Here is a 20867-nt window from a genome sequence, read left to right as displayed (position 1 = left end):
GCTGCCGGAGTGACCCCGGCGAACCCCGAAACGGCCCCAAAGCGGGGTGCGGGGGCGGCGGGGGGGCGGACAGAGCGGGGCTTACCGGACATGCCGAGCCGGAGCGGGCAGCGCCTCGCCAGGTGCCCGGTGCAGCAGCAGAGGTGGCCCCGGCCCCGGCCCCACGAGCTGGCCAAGGGGGCAAGAGGAGTCAGCCTTGAAATTTGGGGGCGAGGGGACCTGCCTGCCCGGTGCCAATGGCAGGTGGATCCCGACAATATTATTGTTTTATCCCTACGGGTATAAGTTTGAGTTTTTCTCTCCTAATGCCAAGTATTTAAAACCTCTAGAAACCAATGATTTGACAATCAATGATTGCGCGATACTTTCAATTTGAATATTCAAAGGCTCCACAAAATGGGCTATCTTTTTGTGAAACAGAGCACATCCCCATCTAGCAGAGGGTCTGGGGGAATAGGATTTGGTGGGGTCACTCTCCCCACCCTTTGCTTTTGGGACATTTGCAGGGTTTTATCCATCTTTCCCTGAATGAAGCAGATGCCTCCAAAGCAGCTCAGTGTTTTCCCCTCAGATGCACAGGCTGGGCTCCAGCCCTCTCAGATTTCATTTGCTACCTGCACTGAGCACTCTGCAAGGGGCCGACTTGCTTTTTGCACATTTTTTCACGTTTTAAGGCTAAATTCTGAGGTTTTGGGGCCAAAACGGCAGTAGGCAGTGTGGCCTAACAAAGAGGCTGCCCTGGGCACCCGGGTGGCTGAAGTTAACTGAGCCCCACTTGTCCCCACAGCATTCCCTCCCTCTGCCTGGATGCTGGGCTCACACTGGGATTTATTTGTGCTTTCCCCCAGTTCAGGCAGTTTTCCTGTGCTGCACAAATCGGCCTTTTCCTCACAAGGCTCAGTGCTGGCCTGCCCTGGGAGCTGCAGCTGTGGGGTTCAGCGTGTGGCTCAGACTTTTGGGATGAACATCCCTTCCCAGCACTGCTGGAATTGGGTTTTTAGGCTGCCTTTAAGCTTTTCCCCGGGGACCACAGGCTGAGGCACGGGCAGGAGTGAGGCAGAGAGCAGGCCAGGCTGTTAATCTGTTAATCATCTACCAGCAGCTCAGGCTGGCTGTCGTCACAGCCGAATCTTTTTTTTTTTTTTTTTCTCTTTTAAGTTGAGCAAATAACACTTGATTTCTGTGGGGAGTGAGGCCATTCCTGGCTCTGAAATGTGCCCCTGCAGCTCCTGGTAGGCCAAGCCTTGCCTGGGACAGCTTTATAGGGACACAACCCACCAGGAGAGGAGCCCACCTGCCCTGGAGCACAAAGGAATGCGCTGTGCAGGGAGGGGAGGGCGTCTCACTGAGGAGTTTGGGATCTGAAACCCTTCCCTTAGTGGGGCTGGAGCTGCTGTGGGTGGGTGCAGGCTGCAGGGAGCTGGGGTGATGAGAGCAGAGCCTGCAGGCTGCCCAGCTCCAACCCTGGGGGAGCTGGGTGCCCTCAGGAACCACGAGGCAGCAGAGTTCTGGCTCTTCCTGGGATTCAGAGCCTTTCCAGGCTGAGGAAAACCCTGCCTGGGTTAGGAGTGAGTACCTGAGTGGGTCAAACCCCTTAAAGACACCTCCAAACCCTGTCCCTGCTTCTCCCCAGGGCCTGAGGGCAGCACAGCCACCATGGCCTGGTTCAGGGCCTGGCTTTCAGCCCCTGGCAGAAGGAACAGCTCAGATGGTCACAGCCCAGCAGTGACACCTCCACAGGTGCCAGGTTTAACATTTTCCAGCCACAAGCTGAGAGCTGAAGCAGGATGGAAGGGCAGCTCTGGCTGTTCCTGGGCTGCAGAGTCTTTCCAGGCTGAGGAAATCCCTGCTGGATGCTGGAGTCAAACACCTCAAAGACAGCTCCAAACCCTGTCCCTGCTGCTCAAACCCCCAGCAAACCCTGCCTGGGTTAGGAGTGAGTGCCTGAGTGGGTCAAAACCAGCTCAAAACCAGCTCCAAACCCTGTCCCTGCTTCTCCCCAGGGCCTGAGGGCAGCACAGCCACCATGGCCTGGTGGCCCTGCTCGCCTGGCAGAAGGAACAGCTCAGGTGGTCAGTGGGGCTCAGCCCAGCAGTGCTGTCAGCTGTGGGGTGGAAAAGGCTCAAACTGGGCTCAGGTTTGGGGCAGCAGGGCTGTGTGTGGGGCCAGGAGAGCTGCACACACCCTGAGGGGAAGGGGGAACAGCTCTGGCTGGGCAGGGCCACCCCTGGAGGCTCCACAGCTGCCACTCAGGGTGGAAGGGGCTGGGAAAGCTTCAAATGCCCCAGGATTTGAGGAGGAAAGGCAAGGAGGGATTGAAGCATCCATTGAAAGCGCCTCATCCCCACACATTCCCTGGGGCTGGAATGCTCCAGAGCCTCCTCCTGCTGCTGCTGGGGGTGCCCGGTTTCGGGGTGAGCTGGGCCGAAGGGGGTGACCCCCTCTGGGGACAGAGCAGGGTGCGCTGCTCTGGGAGGGCCCCATGGCGGTGTTCGTGTGTGCAGAGCTACCTCTAGCGGCCACGGGGCTGGCTGCCGGCGCCATTGGCACTGCCAGCCCACCGGCATGTCCCCAGAGCTGGGTACCGGTGCCATTGGCACTGCCAGCCCACCGGGATGTCCCCAGAGCTGGGTACCGGCGCCATTGGCACTGCCAGCCCACCGGCATGTCCCCAGAGCTGGGTACCGGCGCCATTGGCACTGCCAGCCCACCGGCATGTCCCCAGAGCTGGGTACCGGCGCCATTGGCACTGCCAGCCCACCGGCATGTCCCCAGAGCTGGTCCTATTGGCACTGCCAGCCCATCTGAGTGCCCCCAGAACTGGGTACCGGTGCCATTGGCACTGCCGGCCCACCGGGATGTCCCCAGGACTGGGTACTGGTGCCATTGGCACTGCCAGCCCACCGGGATGTCCCTAGAGCTTGGTACCAGTGCCATTGGCACTGCCAGCCCACCGGGATGTCCCCAGGGCTGGGTACTGGTGCCATTGGCACTGCCAGCCCACCGGGATGTCCCCAGGGCTGGGTACCGGTGCCATTGGCACTGCCAGCCCACCGGGATGTCCCCAGGGCTGGGTACCAGTGCCATTGGCACTGCCAGCCCACCTGGGTGCCCCGGAGTTGCCCACCAGGTGGGTGTGGATCTGCTGTGAGCTCATTCAGGGTAAAAGAGGTGTTGGGGAGGGGGTATTTGGTGCCCTGCAGGGGTGGTGAGGCTTCCTCGGGCACAGGTCAGTGGGCAGGGCAGTGCCCACACCCTACACAGCCCCCAAACCATTCAGGCTGGAAAAGCTGATCTGAGGAGGGGTCCTTGTTGCGAGGGAAAACCTGCAGAGCACAGAGGTTTTTCACTTGGTATTTTACTTGTGGTTTTTCAGGCTGAGTGTTTTACTTGTGGGACTGAGAGAAATCCCTTTCTGGAGGCACCAGAAGGCGCCACCCCGAGCTCAGTGTGGGGTGTCCAGTGATTGTGTTTCTAACCAGGGCACAAAGCATGGCGCTCGAAGGAGCAGTTTTAGGAAGGTGCCATGGACATATTTTCTGAAAAATCTTTTCATTAGGATCTTTTCTTCTGAGAAGCTGGGAAGCTTCAGCTTCTCCATGTTTTGCTGCTTTGGAATGTGATTTGGAGAATTGTTTACTTAACATGTGAAATTGTTTTTACTTGATGACCAACGACAGCCACCTGTGTCGAGGCTGTGAGCAGTCACAAGATTTTATTATCATTCTATTCTTTTCTTTTCTAGCTTTCTGATGAAATCTTTTCTTCTATTCTTTTAGTATAGTTTTAAAATATCATTTTCTTTTAATATATATAATAAAAGAATAACTCAGCCTTCTGAAACATGGAGTCAAGATTCTCATCTCTTCCCTCGTCCTGGGACCCCTGCAAACACCACCACAGGAATGAGTGTAAAATTTGCTTTATAATGGTCTGCCTCTCTTTCCTCCAGCTCTTCTCTCTCCTCAGTAAGTTCTCCTGCCTTCATAAGTCCCCCAGAGGGCACTTCCATCCTCTTTGGCCCAGGCAGAGTGCTCAGGAAGGTGTGGTGGCTCTGAGGGTGGCTCTGGGCACAGGTGGCTCATCCTGGAGGGCTCGCTGGCCACGGCCATGAATGGGGACAGGCTGTAGGGTGAGGTGGCAGCGTAGCTGGGGGAGTAGTGGGCGTCTTCAAGGGGGTGCAGAGGGTAGGGCTGGGCTCCAGGGAGGGCTGGGCTCCAACCTGAGCCTCGGAATGGGGAAGCAGCTCCAGGTTCGGGCAGGGAGAGGCAGCTGGAGGTGGCAGGGAGCGCCTGCAGAGGCTCTGAGCAGGCACTGTCAGGCTGGCCAAGGCTCTCGGGTGAGGGCTGCTCCCAGGGCTCTCTCTGCAGGGAAACAGGGAGAGAAGGCAAGGAATACACTTAGGAACAAAAGCCTGTCTTGGAGAGAATGGAATTTCTATCCCTGGGAATGCCCAAAGGGTTTCTGTGGCTCTGGAGCGGTGTTTGGGGTTTGAACTGTGAAAGGGAACATCCATCCTATCAGCAGTATTTGGGATTTTAAGTGTGAAAGGGAACATCCATCCCATCAGCAGTGTTTGGGGTTTGAACTGTGAAAGGGAACATCCATCCTGGCAGCAGTGTTTGAGGTTTTAAGTGTGAAAGGGAACATCCATCCTATCAGCAGTGTTTGGGGTTTTACATGTGAAAGGGATCATCCATCCTATCAAAAGTGTTTGGGGTTTTAAGTGTGAAAGGGAACATCCATCCCATCAGCAGTGTTTGGGGTTTTACGTGTGAAAGGGATCATCCATCCTGGCAGCAGTGTTTGGGGTTTTACGTGTGAAAGGGAACATCCATCCTATCAGCAGTGTTTGGGGTTTGAATTGTGAAAGGGAACATCCATCCTATCAAAAGTGTTTGAGGTTTTAAGTGTGAAAGGGAACATCCATCCTCTCAGCAGTGTTTGGGGTTTTACGTGTGAAAGGGAACATCCATCCCGTCAGCAGGCCCTGGAGCAGGGTCCCAGTAGGACTGACCAGCTCTGATCCTACAGGATCCAGGGGCTCTGTGGTGGGGCTGTGAGTGAAGCTGGGATAGGGAGCCTGGACTCACCAAGGGCTGTTTCTAGAACCTCAGGGAGGGAGGGTTTCATAAAACCATAGAATCACAGAGTTATCCTGGGTTGGAAGGGACCCAGCAGGACCATCAAATCCTGCTCCTGGCCCTGCACAATCCCACCCCGAGCCTGGGGGCAGTGTCCTGCTCAGAGCAGAATGGGAGTCCCCAGGGATGTCTCCAACAGGAACAGGGGACATTTAGATGGAACCAAAGAGAAAAACCACATTTCGATGGAACCAAAGAGAAAACCCCTCCCCACAGAGTCCTGCCCCACCTGCCACGGCTGCTCCTGTGACAGCCACATCCTTCCCCCACAAGCCCCCCTGACTGAACCCCACATTTAGAGGAGGTGACCCTGCCCTGGGGACAGAGCCATGGAGGCACTCACGAGCAGGAAGTGCCCTGTGTCACTGGGGAAGGACGGCAGCAGAGGGGACACAGCCGGAGCGCTGAAGAAGGAGCTGGTGGCAGCTGGGAGAGGAGGAGGAGCACGGTGATCCCCGAACTGCTCGCTGAGATAGGGCTCCAGGAGGGCTGGGCAGCCCTGGGGGGCAGAGGGGTCGCAGGAGAAGGGCTTGGAGGCCAGAGGGGAGGGGTAGGCATCGCTGACAAACTGCTTGGGGCTGTGGAAATCCAGCTCGGCCCCAAAGGGTCTGCGGACGCCGTAGTAACCAGCCATGGTGGGAGAGCCTGGGGACAGAAAATGGGGTGGGAAAGTGAAAAGAAAATTCTAACAGCTGCCACAGAATGATGGACACCCCTATGGGTGCAAAGCAGAGCCCTTTTCTCTCCAGCATCACCCAGGAACCCACCCTGTGTCACTGTAGGACACGAGACAACACGAGCGCACACCGCTGCTCTCTAGGTGAAGAAAAGGGGAGTTTATTTTCTGATTCCAGCTTTTATAGATTTCCAAAAGTGACAGTGGATTGGAGGGTGACAGTGCCACCTCTCCAATGACACTGGACAAACCAACAGCCCATCCAATTTCTCCTCCTCCATAAAGGAATGCAAAACAATCAGTTATTTACAGGAAGTGTGTGAGAAAGTTCATTACAAGAATGTCAACATCAGAAGGCTTCAAAAATCTTAAAAAATCAGGGTGACATCCCTGCCTTGACACAGGTGTGTGAGCCCAGAGGTGCTATTGGTTCCACCTGGTGACTCCATCTGCAGCAAACCCAAAGTGTTGGGGAAGCTTTAAATAGGAGGGCAGAGAGGTGGAGGTTAGCTCAGCCAGGCTGTGCTTGCTCCTTGCTCTGCCACAGCCCCTGGGGAGGAGGTTCCAGCCTCACTCTGCCTTCCCTGCCCCAGAGCCAAGGGATAAAACAGGTCAGCTCCTGGGTTTGTGCTTTCTCTCTGCAGCTCCGGGGAAAATGGGAAAACACAGGAGGAAAAGGAGGGGTTCTGTACAGCTCCTCTGCTAAAGGAGGTGGGAACTGCTTTAATTACTCAGTTTGAGGATTTTATACAAATTATTGCTGTTCTTTTTTTTGATTCTTTTAATTACTTTCCTCCTGGGCTCCCTCTGAGGGGTGGCCCTGCTCTGGGGCTTGTTCCACATCCTCTGGAGGAGAACAGAAGGGCTGTGCCAACCCTCCCATCCACATGGAAGGTGTTTAGCAGTGGAGGGAAAACCTCACCTGGCATTTGGCCGAAGGGTGACTGTGCTGTGCTGGTGCTGCCCTGCAAAAGATAAAGAGATGTTTGAAAGGATGACTTTTCAAAGCAAGGCAGCTCTCTGAGTGGAATTCACACACACTATTTGAGCCTGGCTGCTGTGAAGGGTTTAACTCCATTATTTCCTCATGGGAATTAACAGATGTAGGCTAAGCAGAGACTGTGAAGGTCTTGTGCAGAGCTGCTAAGAGGAGGAGTATCAAGATAACTGGCTTCTTCCTCCTGTCCCACAGAGTCCCTCAAGGCAGGCAGAGTGCTGAGGAGTCCTTTGGCTGTTGGCACAAACCAGGCAAGGTGAGATCTGAGCCCTCGAGTGGCCAAAAGGGGCAGATTCCAGCCCATGTTCCAGCTCAGCTGGGCTGGCTCTGCTGCCCCAGGGCTGCTTTACCTGCCCCTTCCTGGCAGGGTGGGTGGAAAGAGAGTTCCTAAATCCTATTTGGGTCCTACAGCAATGGTGATGATGATGATAATAATAATAATTTTATTAATCATCATCCTCTCCTCTTGGTCCCCAGGTAAAAGAGAATTACCCCTGGAGTGACCCTCCCAGTGCCTAATTCCTTCCAAGGCACCTGGCCAAGGCACCTGCTCCCCTGGAATCCCCCTGAGCTCTGCTTTGGGGAGCTCCAGAGAGGAACAGAGAGCCCCCAGCTGCGCTGCTGTCACTCTGCTGTCCCTGGCCCTGCTGGTGGCACGCTCTGTCCAGTTTGCATAGTGCAAACAGGAGGTTCCTGCCACAGCAGGCAACCAAATTTAGAGGTTTAGATTTGAATTAAATTTGCCAGCTCTGAGGACTTCCTTCTACTGCAAGGGAAGGTTTGCAGCTGCTCCCTGCTCCACCATGGAAATGAGCTCTGAGCCTGCACAGGCCACACGGGCTGCAGAGGTGGCAGGAGATGACAGGAGGTGTCAGGAAGGAGCCCCTGGGCTTGTGGACAGAGGAGTGTCCTTGTCACACGGGCAGGGCTTACACCTGTCCCCAGCTGAAGCCATCACATGCAAATCCAGGTCACTTTTGAGGAAAGAGCCAAGCTGGGAGGTTCAGATGCTGCCCAGAGGACCAGGGGCTGCAGGGATGGGAGCTGGGATGCTCTGCCAGCTCCCTGGGCACGGCTGGCAGCCTCCAGCAGGGATCATTTCCAGTTACCAGAGCATTTAATCTTTGATCCTGTCTGTTCAACAGCCACTGGAACTGCCTGCCTGTGTGTACACACCTGTGGTGAGGAGTCCCAGAGGTGCCAGGAGCTACCAGGGCTTTGCCTGCGCCCGAATTCAGTGCAGGAGCCTCTGCTGCAGCCATCCTTGGGCTCCTCAGAGCAGAGCCCTGCATTTCATTCTCCTCCTTGCTCCTTATTGGCCTTAATTGAGACCCATTAATTCATTTCCTCCCTGCAGTGCTTCCTTTGCCTGCCATGGCAATGGGGAGCCTGCATCTCCTGCAGCTCTGCTCAGCCTCCCTGGGGCCCAGAGTGTGTCCAGCTGCTGATAAGCTGGGCTCAGCCTGCCCTGCCCATGGCCAGGCACAGATCCTGCCTGGGATTGCCCCAGAGAGCTCTGCTGCTTCACTGCCTCCTAACTCCCCTACAAATCTGCCTGAATTTAAGGATTCAGCTCCAAATGATGACCTGGCCCTGCCCTGTGGCAATGCTTTGGCTTCAGGGCATCCCCTCTCTGGGCCCAGTCTGTAGTGGAGCAGCTGAAGGAATAAAAATCCTCCATAAAAGCAAAGGTGAGCCTGGGCAGGGCTGGCTGAGTGTCCCTGCTCTGGGAGTGCTGCTGGGCACTCAGCAATGGATCCTCTTTAAACCCCAGCCCTGCCCTGCTTCACTGTGCAGGCACCTCAGAGAAGACAGGAATCCTTTCCCCCTGCAGAGAACAACTGGAGGCTCACACCTGTGCAAAGGAAAATCCAGAGCCTCCCTAAAGCCCAGCCCTGAGCCCTGATTTTGGGTGGGTTTCCTCACAGCACACCCTGATTTCCATCACTCCATGTGTGCAAGGCCTGGCTGCCAGGAAATTGTTGAAACCTCATCCCAAAGCTCTGCTCTGCTGAGGGTGAAGGCTGAGTAGAAGCTTAGATGGAGGTAGGACATAAAGAAAGTTATAGGGTGGGAGCTATAATTTGTTGAATCAAAACCAACTGTCTTAGACTAACTTTCTGTTATCCTGCTAATTCTAACCTGCCTTGAATTCATTCACAGACTAGTCCTGGGGTAAGGAGGAAGATGAGTGAGGAGGTTTCAGGCTAGGGTGGTGGTAGAGGCCTGGCACCAACAACTGCCCAGGGCTGGTTTAATTCTGGAGCAAAGATCACCCTCAAACAAAAGATGCAGCTAAATTACCCTGCATCACCAACAGCCAGAGGTGTGTTCAGTTATCTGCCCCTGGCTTTGATTCTGCCTTGTTTTCTGGGTTATATTCTGCCAGACAAACAGAGCTGCACTCCCAGCTGCTCTTTTCATAATACATCCGAGCAAATACGGATGTTTGCCCTGCACAATCCTTTTTTGTCTCTCGCAGGGAATGAGCAGCAGGGCTGGTTTTGCATCAGGTAGAGACACACACGCAACTGCTGGGCCCTGAGCACAAAGCCCAGGGCAATAAAGGCAGGAGGATTTTACAGTCCCAGGGCGTTTCCTCTGTGGCTGTTGAAGCTGCCGCCTGCATAGAGGTAGTGGGTCACTGCTGATAGCACCAACTGCAGCTGTTGTCTCAGCTGCTTCCCAAGAATTCTGTCAGGACCCAGCACATCCCTCTGGCTGTCCAGGATGGCCAGGACACCTGCCAGGGGGCTCAGAGACCCTGGCACAGAGCCCAGAATGCCCCTGTGGGTTTGATTATGACCTGTGGAGCAAATTACCAACCTTATATGAACATCAGCAAGCCATGACAGTTTAGGTAGAATAATAGTGAAGTTATCACAGGGTGGAAAAGTAGATTTTGGGGTTTTTGGTATGGGGGTTCAGGGGGCAAGATGGAGGGATCTGGGCATGTCCAGCCTTTTTCCTTCTTCTTCTTGGCCTCCATCTTCTGCTGTGATGGTGGCACTTTGGGATTGGTTTAGAGTAGAAGCTCACTGTCTAACACAGGTGATGGGTATTGGACAGTAATTGTAAACATTGCACAGGCAGTTTTTAGTATAAAGACATAACCCTGCCCTGGGGGCAGGCAGAGTGCCTGGAACTGTCCTGCTGGATGGACCTCGGCAGGGCAGGAGAAAGAATTTTATAGCTAAGAAACAAATGAACAACCTTGAGACTGAGAAATGAAGAGCCCTGACTCCTTCTTCAAGCACCAGGCTGGGAAAAGAGACTTTGGAACTTTTCTTGGGGTCACTGTGAGCAGCCAGAGATCCTGACAGAACTCATCCTAAATATCTGCCTGCTGGGAGTGTGCCTGCCCCAGTGGCTCAGGGGGCTTCTGCCTCCCTGCAGCAGCTGAAGCTGTGGGGAGGGATGAGTGCCTGGATTTTGCTGTGTTTGGTGATGCCCAATCCTGGTTTGGTTTGGGTTTTTTTTTCTGCCTGTTTTGTTGCAGGGTTAATAGGCCTGAAAGTCACAGCACGTGGGTCACTGTGAGGCCTCTCCAGCATAAAGAAAAGCCAGAGGAGAATGGTTTTGAGGGAAAAAAGCATCAGAACTCCCAATTTCTGCTATCAGTGATCCCAGGCTCTGCTCCTTCTCTCTCCCTGCAGGACCAGCTCCTGCTCCCCCTCCTCTGCCACTGTCCCAGCTGGAGGTGAGGAGCTTTGCCCAGCACAGGTGAGTGCCAGGAGCACCCAGGGAAGGTTCCTCGTGCCACTGGCTGCCACCACATCCTGCCATCACAATATTTTGTCCCCTTCTGGGACAGCCTCCCTTTGTGGCTGACAATTGAGACATAAAACCAACGTAGTGCAGCAGGACTTGGGTTTCCTGTTGCCATAGAAGCACTTTAAGAGGAAATCATCTCTTCCAAGCTGATGCTTGGCCTCTTTCCAGCCCATCACATCCCTGCAGCTCCCCTGGCACCCTGAGAGGAGCTGGAAGGAGCTCAGCATTCGGGGAAGAACTCAGATATTTTCGGGGCACTGACTTGTCCAAGTGTAGCTGCTGGAAAAGGAAGTTGGCTTGAGAAGGTGTCACACGTAGGATGTGAAAGGAAAGAGGAATTTAACATCACTGCCATGCTTGAGAAAGGAAAAAAAAAAAGGGGGGGGTTGAGGCATTTAAGGTTGACAGATATGAAAGTCAAGGAGACATCATGTTTTGGAGAATGCATTATCTTAATTATATTAATTATGTTAATATTGGCAGTGCCCCAAACTGTTTTTGAGGCAGAGGATGGGATGAGGGGATTTATGGGGTTAAAAAAGCGGTGGGGGACGGGACGGGACTCACGCTGAAGCGGGAGCCGCTGCTCTGCCGGGATCGCTTTTCAGCCAGGAGATCCTTGACCGTGTGCTTCACTCGCACCCCTTGGTACACGCGTTTGCCAAAATCTGCAGGGACTGAGCGAGCGCAGAGTTCAGGGAGAGCACAGAGCAGCTGGGAGAAGCAAATTCAGCACCTCTGTGCATCGGGTTGGGAGGGGAAAATACAAATCTGCAATTCTAACGTCTAGAAATGTAGACATATTTGTAATCTAGAAATAGATAGCTTTCAAGATATATAAATTATCTATTATATATTATATATATAATTATCTATTTTATACATAATATATAATATGTATATTATATATATTATCTATTTTATATATAATATGTGTATTATATATATTATCAATTATATAGATAATTATCTATTATATACATAATAGATAATATGTATATTATATATTATCTATTTTATATATAATATGTATATTCTATATAGTATCTATTTTATATATAATATAGTATATATTATAGTATATGGTACATAATATATATTATATATAATTATCTATAATATATGGGAATATATAGAATATATCTAATATATTCTATATATTCCCATGTATAGAGATAAAATATAGAAAATATATTTAATATAGAAATATATAGATAATATTAATAAAATATTACTTGTTGATATAAATAGAATATTATGTTGGGAAGGCACAGAGGGTCCCTGCCCTGGCCCCTGCAGGGTCTGGCTCTGGTTTTTTGCCCTGGAGCCCAGCCCAGCCTAAACCAGCTCTGGGTGGCTTTGGCACGAGGCATCTGCCCTCCCCCTGAGCCTGGGGTGGGTTTTGGGGTTTGCACGGAGGTTGTGGCACAGGTGAGAGCTGAGGGACAATGCAGGGACAGCTCTTTTGTCCTGCCTGAACCCAGCTTGCACCTGTGGAGCCAGGGAGGAGCTTCCACGGGGGCTTTTATTGAATTATCCCGGAAAAAACCCTCCCTGCCTTTGAAGCTAATCCTTTGGAAAACACACAGGCACGCTCTCCCGAGGCAGAGCAAACTGCCAGGGCACAGCTGATGTGTTTGATCTCCAGGATTTATCATTTGGCTCTTCTGCCCCTCAGGATGTGTCCCTTGGCTCTGTTTCTGGTGGCATTGTGGCTCCAGGTGCACACACACACACCAGGAGAGGTGGGAGGGTTTAAACAACACACTGCTGCCTTGGCCTTGCCCCAAATGGGGTTTTTTTATTATTTTTGAGGTCGTAGCAGCTGCAAATTTAGGCTGGTAGAATTTTATTTTGGTGTTTGAGCCAAGGCCAGGCACAAAGCAAACACAAAGCAAGGGACAGATTCCCAAAAATGAGATGAGGTGAAGATGGGAGTTCCAAGAAAAAGGCAACAAAAGTGGCCAGAAATGGACATCAGCTCTCACAGGTGGAGGAATTCCAGCAGGCCTGGTGCTCTGCAGCTTTCCTGACACCTTTGCTGTGCTCTAAAGGCATTAGAAAATCATTTCCACACCCCTCTGCTGCTCTGGGCTGTTGAGATCACTTCACTCACATCCTCCCTTGTTCCTCTGCCCAAATTGTTTTAATTTAGGATCACTCAGCCCTCTAACCCTGGGCTGAAGTTGTCACACAGCTGAGCCTGTTGCTGCCAGTGGATTATCCAAAAAACTTCAGATAACTTTGCCACTGGCAGCACTGGGGAAGAAAATGCTAATTCAGGCCTGAGTTTAAATCATTTCCAAGCAAATTGAATCCAATTTCACATCACTTTGATCTAACTGCCTTTTGAATTAAAAAAAAAAAAAGAATAAAGCATTGCTCTGTGAAGGAATATAAATTCAGTCTGGAGAAGGCAGAATATTAATTGATACTATTTAATTCTTGGGACATTTAAGATGTCACATGTCTATTCTAGACAAATTTTTTGGGGTTTTTTTTTTCTCAATAGGAGCCCAAGGACAGCACAGCCCTGATATTGCCATGAAGATTCCTCAACTTGGGAAGATCTGAGCTGCTGCAACTCACCTGCTTCCATTGTTGGTGCTGCTGACGAGTCCCAGCTCCCAGATCCTGCAGGAATTTGGGGCAGATCTGTCCCTCATCAGCTTCCCAGAGCAGAGTGAAGCCTGTGCTCATAATTCCCTGGGAAGGTTCCAGCTGAGCCTGGCGGAAATGGGTTTTTAGAATTTAGGGATGTCTCCAGCACCATACCTCGTTTGGGATTTGCTTAAATGCAAATCCCTGGATCTGTGTTTGGCTCCACTTTGCATGGTCAGTGTGGGTCCTTCCCCAGGAGCCTCCTTCCTGACTGAGCTGATATTCCATGGAAAGGAAAGGAAGAGGAAAGGAGAAAAAGGAAGGGGAAAGGAAAAGGGAAGGGGAAAGGAAAGGAATGGAGAACGGAAATTTTATAACCATTTTATTACTGTTAAACTTTTAAAATTTTAAAAACAAGTGATTGGCGTTTTTCACAAGGTTAAATCCCCATCCTGTGGCTGCTCAGTGCAGGTGTTTTCTGTGCTGGCTGCAAAGCAATTCCATTGAAAACAGAGAGAGAACAAAAGCTCAGCCAGGCTTCTTTGAGATGGAAACCTCTTACCTGGTGTTTTCTATTCAAAAATCATCACACCCACATTTTCTGGGTACTTTGGTGGAGTTGGGCACTTGTTTGCCACTCACATCAGGGCAGAGCTGGGGCTGTGGTGGGATTTGCAGAGGCTGTTGTTTGTTGTCACAACACACTCTGGGTGTCACAGACATATTTTATGAAAAATCCTTTTGCTAGGATCTTTTGTCCTGAGAAACTGAGAAGCCTCAGAAACGAAATGTAAACAATATAAAATGGTATTTTATGATTGGCTTTTTGCAAATATTCAAGTGAATATTATATGTGTTGTGTTAGAAAGTGATGCTGTATTAATTTTCTTAAGTAGTGTGTTAAATATAGTTTTAGGTTATAACATAATGTTAAAATAGAAACTATGCTGTGTAAGGTATTTTTTTAAAGAAAGGACTCGCACTGAGATAGCAGCCACAGGACACCCGAATCTTTCAGAGAAAGAGAATTTATTGCTCCCTTATCAGGAGAAACGAACTTCCTGCCTCGCTCAGGCTTGAAGGCGCCGTCAGGATTTAGAGGAAGAAGCTGACACTGCCCAGCCAGAATTCTGTGTTGGAATAGAATTTATGCACCATGGATGAGGTGTATGAATATGCAACAGGCTGTTGCTTTTAAGGGTTAATGCTCTGTTAATGTGGGTCCTCTTTTGGGCTTAGGTACCCAGACTGTCCCTAACCCTTTGTTTCTATTGTCTCCTTGTGTCCTAATCCAAATTGCCCAAAATTTTTATTACTCTAATTATATTTCTATTTTTATAACCATTTTATTACCATTAAACTTTTAACATTTTAAAAACAAGCGATTGGCGTTTTCCACACTGCCATTACCCACGGCCCTAAACAGCCTGGGAACCTTTGTGCCACAGCACTGCTTCCCGGCAGGGCCTCTCTGCCGCCGAGCGCAGTCAGCGAGTTCCTGCGCGCTGATTGGCAGGCGAGCGGGCAGCGGCCTCTGTGATTGGCGGGCGGGCGCGCGCGGTGCGTCGCGTTGCGGGGCCCCCCGCGGGGCCGAGGCGGGTGGCGGCGCCGCTCTCCCCGCAGCCCGTGGGTCCCGCCGGGCTCGGCGCCGGTTCCGGGCGGTGTCGGCAGCCCCGGGCGGCCCCGCAGCATCCCGGCCATGCCGCCCGGCCGTGCGGGCGGTAAGGCGGCCGTGGTGCTGCAGTGCGAGTGGCAGCAGTGCTCCTTCGTGGCCTCGGACATGGAAGAGTTCTGCGCGCATGTGGCGCAGCACCTGCAGCAGCACCTGCCCGGCTCTGGCGGGCAGAGCGCCGAGATGGATCCTCTGGGTGAGGCACTGGGGAAGGGGAGGCTCAGGGGTGCCCTTGTGGCTCTGCACGAGCCCCTGACAGGAGGGGACAGCCAGGGAGGTCGGGCTGTGCTCGCAGGGAACAACAGGACGTGGAAAATGTCCTCGAGTTGTGCTTTGGGATGTTCAGCATGGACATGAGGGGGAATTTCTGCATGGAAAGGGGGGTCAGGCCTTGGCAGGGGCTGCCCAGGGAGGTTTGGAGTGCCCACCCCTGGAGATGTCCCAGGAAGGGCTGGAGGTGGCACTGGGTGCCCTGGGCTGGGCTCAAGGTGGGCATCGGGCACAGCTGGGACTCGCTGGTCTTGGAGGGATTCACCAGCCTAAATAACCCTGGGATTTTCTGGCCAGAGAGAGCTTCTGGCCTTTGTTCTCTCCCTGAGCAGAGCAGGGCTGGGTGTCAGGAGAACACCTGTGGTGTTTGTGCAGCTGCACCAGCTGAGCTGCACTGGGAGAGTAAAGGGACTTGGAGAGACCTTCGAGCTGAGCTTGTGTGGGGCAGAGGGGAGGCCTGAGCTCCAGAGGAGCAGTCTGAGTTGCAGAGGATTTTTTTTTTGTGTTGCAGAGGAGTGGTTTGAATTGCAGAGCAGCTGTCTGTCTGTGTTGCAGAGGAGTTGTGTGTGTTCCAGAGCAGCTGTCTGTCTGTCTGTCTGTCCCAGCAGTCTGTCTGTCCCTTGCAGAGGAGTACACGTGCCTGTGGCAGGACTGTGGTTTCTGCTCCCCGGCGAGCTCGGCCGAGCTGGTGCGCCACGTCTACTTCCACTGCTACCACACCAAGCTGAAGCAGTGGGGGCTGAGGGCCCTGCAGGGCCAGGCAGAGCTCAGCCACTGCCAGCTGGACTTCCAGAGCCACAACATCATCCCTGAGATCCAGGAGAGCTTCCTGTGCCTCTGGGAGTACTGCGAGGTGAGAGCAAAGGGGAAGGGGAGGGGGTGCTGTGTCACCGTGGGGTTGTGAGGGAACCCAGGATGGGCTGGGACAGGAGTGAATCTGACTCCATGTGCTCAGAGGCTGATATGTTACCCTTCTGATAAGGTGGAGTCAGATGCATCATTCTCTCCCCTTGTCAGGGCAAAAATACCATCTCTGCTGCACAGCTAGAGGCTCTGTCTGGAGCTCTGTGGGAGCATCTGGGCTTGTTCTGGTCTCTCTCACCCTGCCCTGTGTGTCCTTGTCCCCTCAGAGGTCGTTTGACAACCCCGAGTGGTTCTACCGGCACGTGGAGGATCACAGCTTCTGCTCTGAGTACAAGGCAGCAGGGAAGGAGAACCACGTGCTGCTCTGTGGCTGGAAAGGTTTGTGGGAGCCTGCAGGGCCTCTCCTCAGAGCTTTGGGCTGGGTGGCAAACATGGGAACAGGTTTCAGAGAGCCCCTTGGCCTTCAAAAATAGGTGTTTTAATTCCATGGTTTTGACTGTGAAATATTCCTGCAGTAGTTCCCTCAGGGAATCCAGTTGAGTGCTCAGAACTTCCTATTTATGTGTAATCAGTACCTTGGAGAAAAGGCTACAGATGGTTTATTTTTATTTTTTATTATTTTTTTTCAATAATTTCTCCTGTGTTTGTGCAATTGCCCTAACTGCCTGGGGGGGCCACACTGGTTGTAGTGTGGTAGAACCAGTACCACACTGCTGATCTCACCTTGCTGATCTCACCCTTCTCTGTGGGGATTTTGGAGCCTTGCTGACCTAAACAGGGTGAGGAATCTGCTGTTCAGTGAGGCTGTGTCCCTTGGGAGGGCTCTCAGCTGTGCTGTCTCTTCCCAGACTGCAACTGCAGCTTCAAGGGCCGCTGCAAGCTGCGGGAGCACCTGCGCAGCCACACGCAGGAGAAGGTGGTGGCCTGTCCCACCTGCGGGGGGATGTTTGCCAACAACACCAAGTTCTTCGACCACATCCGCCGCCAGACCGCCCTGGAGCGTAAGCCCTGGGGCTGGGGAGGGCTGGCCTGGGCTGCTGGGGTTGCTGGAGGTGCCTAAACCCCGTGAGCCAAGGGCAGGGTGTGCTCGGAACAGCCTGGCTTGGCTGCTGAGTGATGGCAGCCATAGAATCCCAGAATCATTTAGAGGGAAGAGACCTCTGAGATTGATCCTCACCTTGTAAGCCAACCATGAGGGGTAGGGACTCTCCCACCTCCCTGGGCAGCGGCAGCGAGTGGGCGGGGCCTCAAAGGGGAGGGGGCGGGACCTGGCAGTGAGTGGGCGTGGCTTGGCAGTCCCTTCCAGCATCTGACCATCCTTTCCATGAAGAAATTCCTCCTGAAGTCCCACCTGCACCTCCCCTGGCCCACCTTTAGTCTGTGTCCCCTGGGAAGTGTCTCTTGGCAGAGGCAGGATGGAGGCTGTTCCTCCTGTGGGGACCCAGGGCTGCACACCAGGGTTTCCAGCCCCCTGGAACACCTCTCCTCACTGCTCCCTGTGCTGTTCTCCCTGCCCTGGTGTCCCCTGTGCCCTCCCTGCCCCCTGGTGCAGAGCAGAGGTTTCAGTGCTCCCACTGCTCCAAGAGGTTCGCCACCGAGAGGCTGCTCCGCGACCACATGAGGAACCACGGTGAGTGAAGGGCCCTGCTCCCAGCTCAGCCCCTGGGCTGTGTGCTCTGCCCTGCCCTGCTCTGGGCTGACATTTCTCCCCGTTTTTGGCCCAGTGAACCACTACAAGTGCCCCCTGTGTGACATGACCTGCCCGCTGCCCTCCTCGCTGCGCAACCACATCCGCTTCCGCCACAGCGAGGAGCGCCCCTTCAAGTGTGACTACTGTGACTACAGGTGAGGGCCAGGGCTGGCCCCCTCCCCAGGCCTCCCAGAGGCCTCTGTGTGTGTGTGTGCTGCAGCTCTGTTCCCTCACCTTGTGCTTCCAGCTGCAAGAACCTCATTGACCTGCGGAAGCACCTGGACACACACAGCAAGGAGCCGGCATATCGCTGCGAGTTCGAGGCCTGCAGCTTCTCTGCACGCTCCCTCTGCTCCATCAAACTGCACTACAGGAAGGTCCACGAGGTGGGAAGGCAGCAGGGCTTGCATTGCTCGTGATGCCCCATGTCAGTCTTCTCAGAGAGCTTTCTGTCTGCTTCCCTGCAGCCTGCTGGGGTGCTGACGTGGCTCTCTGTGTCCCTCAGGGTGACTCCGAGCCCAGGTACAAGTGCCACGTGTGTGACAAGTGCTTCACACGGGGGAACAACCTCACTGTGCACCTCAGGAAGAAGCACCAGTTCAAATGGCCCTCAGGACATCCTCGCTTCAGGTACTGCTCCCCTTCAGCTCCTCAGTGTCCCCTCTCCAGTGCATCCTGCATTGTGCTGGCAGTGCCTGGGCTCTGTAAATGTGTTCAGGACCCTTTTCCCAGTGGCTGGGAGGCACTGGGCAGTAAATGTTCAGTGGGATCTGAGCAGTGCTGGCTGGCAGCTCCAGGGCAGTGGTACCATCACTGCTCCCTCTGCTGGGACATTTCTAAGCTTGGCCGGGTGTCCCCCTCTGGATAGATCAGTCTTGGGACAGAAGCCTCTGCTGCACCCCCTGTAGGAAACTCCAGAGGTTTCCAGAGCCTGAAAGCTGGGATGGGAAGAGGATGGACTTGAAATGGTCCCAGTGAAGCAGAGTGGTGGAAGGAGATGGGCAGGGGAGGGCATTGAGCCTGGCACAGAGCTCAGAAGCTGCCACACGGGTTTGCCTTTGGGAGGAGAGGCTGAAACAGCATCTGTGCAGCACGGGGACTGAACCTTGGCTGTTGTGCCCTTTCCCTGGCTGTTGCCCATCTCCTGGGAAGGGGGGTGGGCCTGGCTGACCCCTCCTGTCTGTGCCCAGGTACAGGGAGCACGAGGACGGCTACATGAGGCTGCAGCTGGTGCGCTACGAGAGCGTGGAGCTCACAGAGCAGCTGCTCAAGGACAGGGAGAAGCGTGGGGAGGCTCTGGATGGCTCCAGCGAGTGCATGGTGCTGCCTGAGGGCCAGGGCAGCCTGCAGGGAATCCTTCTGGAGCCTCCAGCAAACCCTGCCCCGGCAGAGAACAGCACATCAGAGCTGCCTGTGCCCCCAGCCCTGTGCTCTGCTCCCAGCCCTGAGCCAGCACGGCCCAGCCCCTTCCCAGGAGCTGCCTCCTCCTCCTCCTCAGAGCAAGGAGCCAGCAGCAGCAGCAGCAGCCCCATCATCCGTGTGGTGAGCAGGACCAACGAGCAGGGCCAGAGTGAGACTGTCTATTATGTGCTGGCCAGCACAGCCTCGGAGCAGCAGGGCACAGCAGGCCTGGAGCTGGAGGAGAACGTCATGGACAGGCTGCAGAAAACAGCTGAGGAGCTGGGCATCCAGATCCTGTGAGGGGCTGCAGGGCATCCAGGTCCCCTGAGGGGCTGCAGGGCATCCAGATCCCGTGAGGGGCTGCAGGGCATCCAGATCCTGTGAGGGGCTGCAAGGCATCCAGATCCTGTGAGGGGCTGCAAGGCATCCAGATCCTGTGAGGGGCTGCAAGGCATCCAGATCCTGTGAGGGGCTGCAGGGCATCCAGATCCTGTGAGGGGCTGCAAGGCATCCAGATCCTGTGAGGGCCTGCAGGGCATCCAGATCCTGTGAGGGGCTGCAGGGCATCCAGATCCCCTGAGGGGCTGCAGGGCATCCAGATCCTGTGAGGGGCTGCAGGGCATCCAGATCCCCTGAGGGGCTGCAGGGCATCCAGATCCCCTGAGGGGCTGCAGGGCATCCAGATCCCCTGAGGGACTGCTGGGCATCCAGATCCTGTGAGGGACTGCAGGGCATCCAGATCCTGTGAGGGACTGCTGGGCATCCAGATCCCCTGAGGGGCTGCTGGGCATCCAGATCCCCTGAGGGGCTGCAGGGCATCCAGATCCCCTGAGGGGCTGCAGGGCATCCAGATCCTGTGAGGGGCTGCTGGGCATCCAGATCCCCTGAGGGGCTGCAGGGCATCCAGATCCTGTGAGGGCCTGCCCCTCTGCAGCAGGAGAGCTTCAGCCTCCTGGGATGTGCTGCTGGAGGAGTGCTTGAGGATGTGCTGCTGGTTCTGGCAGCATGGGGAGAGGGGAGGGATGCATCCCCCAGGTGTGAATCAAGTGATCTGAGTGGGAAGGAGCTCTCTGCCTCCTCCTTTTGGGGACTGGGGCTGTCAGGGTTCTCCCACCCTTCTGGGAGGTTTGGCCTAGGCCTGGCAGGGTGGAGTGCTCACCAGTGTGCCCTTCTGAGCCTGTTCCCCAGGTAGGATGTGTGTGGAGCACACTCTGGTGCTGAAGCCTCTTCCCTGGGAACACGTGTGGCCCTTGGCAGGGCTGCCCTGCCCCATCCATGCCTTCTCCAGGGGGTATCATGCCTTCATCAGCACTTCCTGCACACCTTTTCTGTCTCACCTGCTGCTGCTGCTGGTGGTGTTTGCCCCCCTGATCCCAGAAGCAGCACTGGGCTCCGGGAGGGCAGTGCTGGAGCTGCTGTCCCTTGCAGGCCAGTGCAGCACTGGGACATTGGGAGCTTCTTGCTGCTTTTGGCATCCCCTGGGTGTCCTCCCCACATTGGGGTTTGGGCTCCTGGTTGGGCAGAGTGTACTTTGGCAAGACAAATAAACATCAGGCTGCCAGGCCCAGCAGTGTCTGGTGTTTTTCTGCTCAGCCCTCCCCGTGCCAGCCGTGCTGTGCTGGGAGGAGGGCACTGGGATGCTGCAGGGTGGGAGGTGGGCACTGAGGAGCTGCCAGGCTCTCCTGGCACTGTGCAGCTGGCACTGGAGTGTGCTGCTCCCCAGAGGTGGCACTGCGGGGCTGGGTTTAGCTCTGGCACTCTGTTCCTGCTGAGTTTTG

The 20867-nt window shown here is 54.2% G+C and overlaps 1 protein-coding gene across 3 annotated transcripts; it reads left to right on the top strand.

The window, feature by feature from the left end:
- Positions 1-14793: 14793 nt before the first annotated feature.
- HINFP (histone H4 transcription factor) lies at positions 14794-20656 on the top strand. 3 transcript variants are annotated; one of them, XM_077190071.1, is made up of 10 exons: positions 14794-15060; positions 15761-15987; positions 16265-16376; positions 16847-16999; positions 17551-17628; positions 17723-17843; positions 17936-18074; positions 18194-18318; positions 18879-19408; positions 19549-20656. In XM_077190071.1, exons 1-9 carry the CDS (start codon positions 14892-14894, stop codon positions 19387-19389), a joined length of 1635 nt encoding a protein of 544 aa, XP_077046186.1. In that variant the 5' UTR covers positions 14794-14891; the 3' UTR covers positions 19390-19408; positions 19549-20656. The 3 variants fall into 3 exon arrangements, with proteins under 3 accessions (XP_077046186.1, XP_077046185.1, XP_077046184.1); XM_077190070.1 differs by having other exon boundaries at positions 19465-20656; XM_077190069.1 differs by having other exon boundaries at positions 18879-20656.
- Positions 20657-20867: the final 211 nt, after the last annotated feature.

This window comes from Agelaius phoeniceus, chromosome 23 (assembly GCF_051311805.1).
Source record: "Agelaius phoeniceus isolate bAgePho1 chromosome 23, bAgePho1.hap1, whole genome shotgun sequence".
Taxonomy (NCBI): Eukaryota; Metazoa; Chordata; class Aves; order Passeriformes; family Icteridae; genus Agelaius; species Agelaius phoeniceus.
Note: the sequence above shows the minus strand (reverse complement) of the source record. Positions and strands in the feature narration are given on the sequence as shown.

Bases quoted from the DNA above. Each gene is read 5' to 3' on its own strand.
- HINFP (XM_077190071.1), top strand. From the start codon at position 14,892: ATGCCGCCCGGCCGTGCGGGCGGTAAGGCGGCCGTGGTGCTGCAGTGC. The intron at 17,844-17,935 runs GTGAGGGCCAGG...TTGTGCTTCCAG, and splicing joins TGTGACTACTGTGACTACAG to CTGCAAGAACCTCATTGACC. The intron at 18,075-18,193 runs GTGGGAAGGCAG...TGTGTCCCTCAG, and splicing joins ACTACAGGAAGGTCCACGAG to GGTGACTCCGAGCCCAGGTA.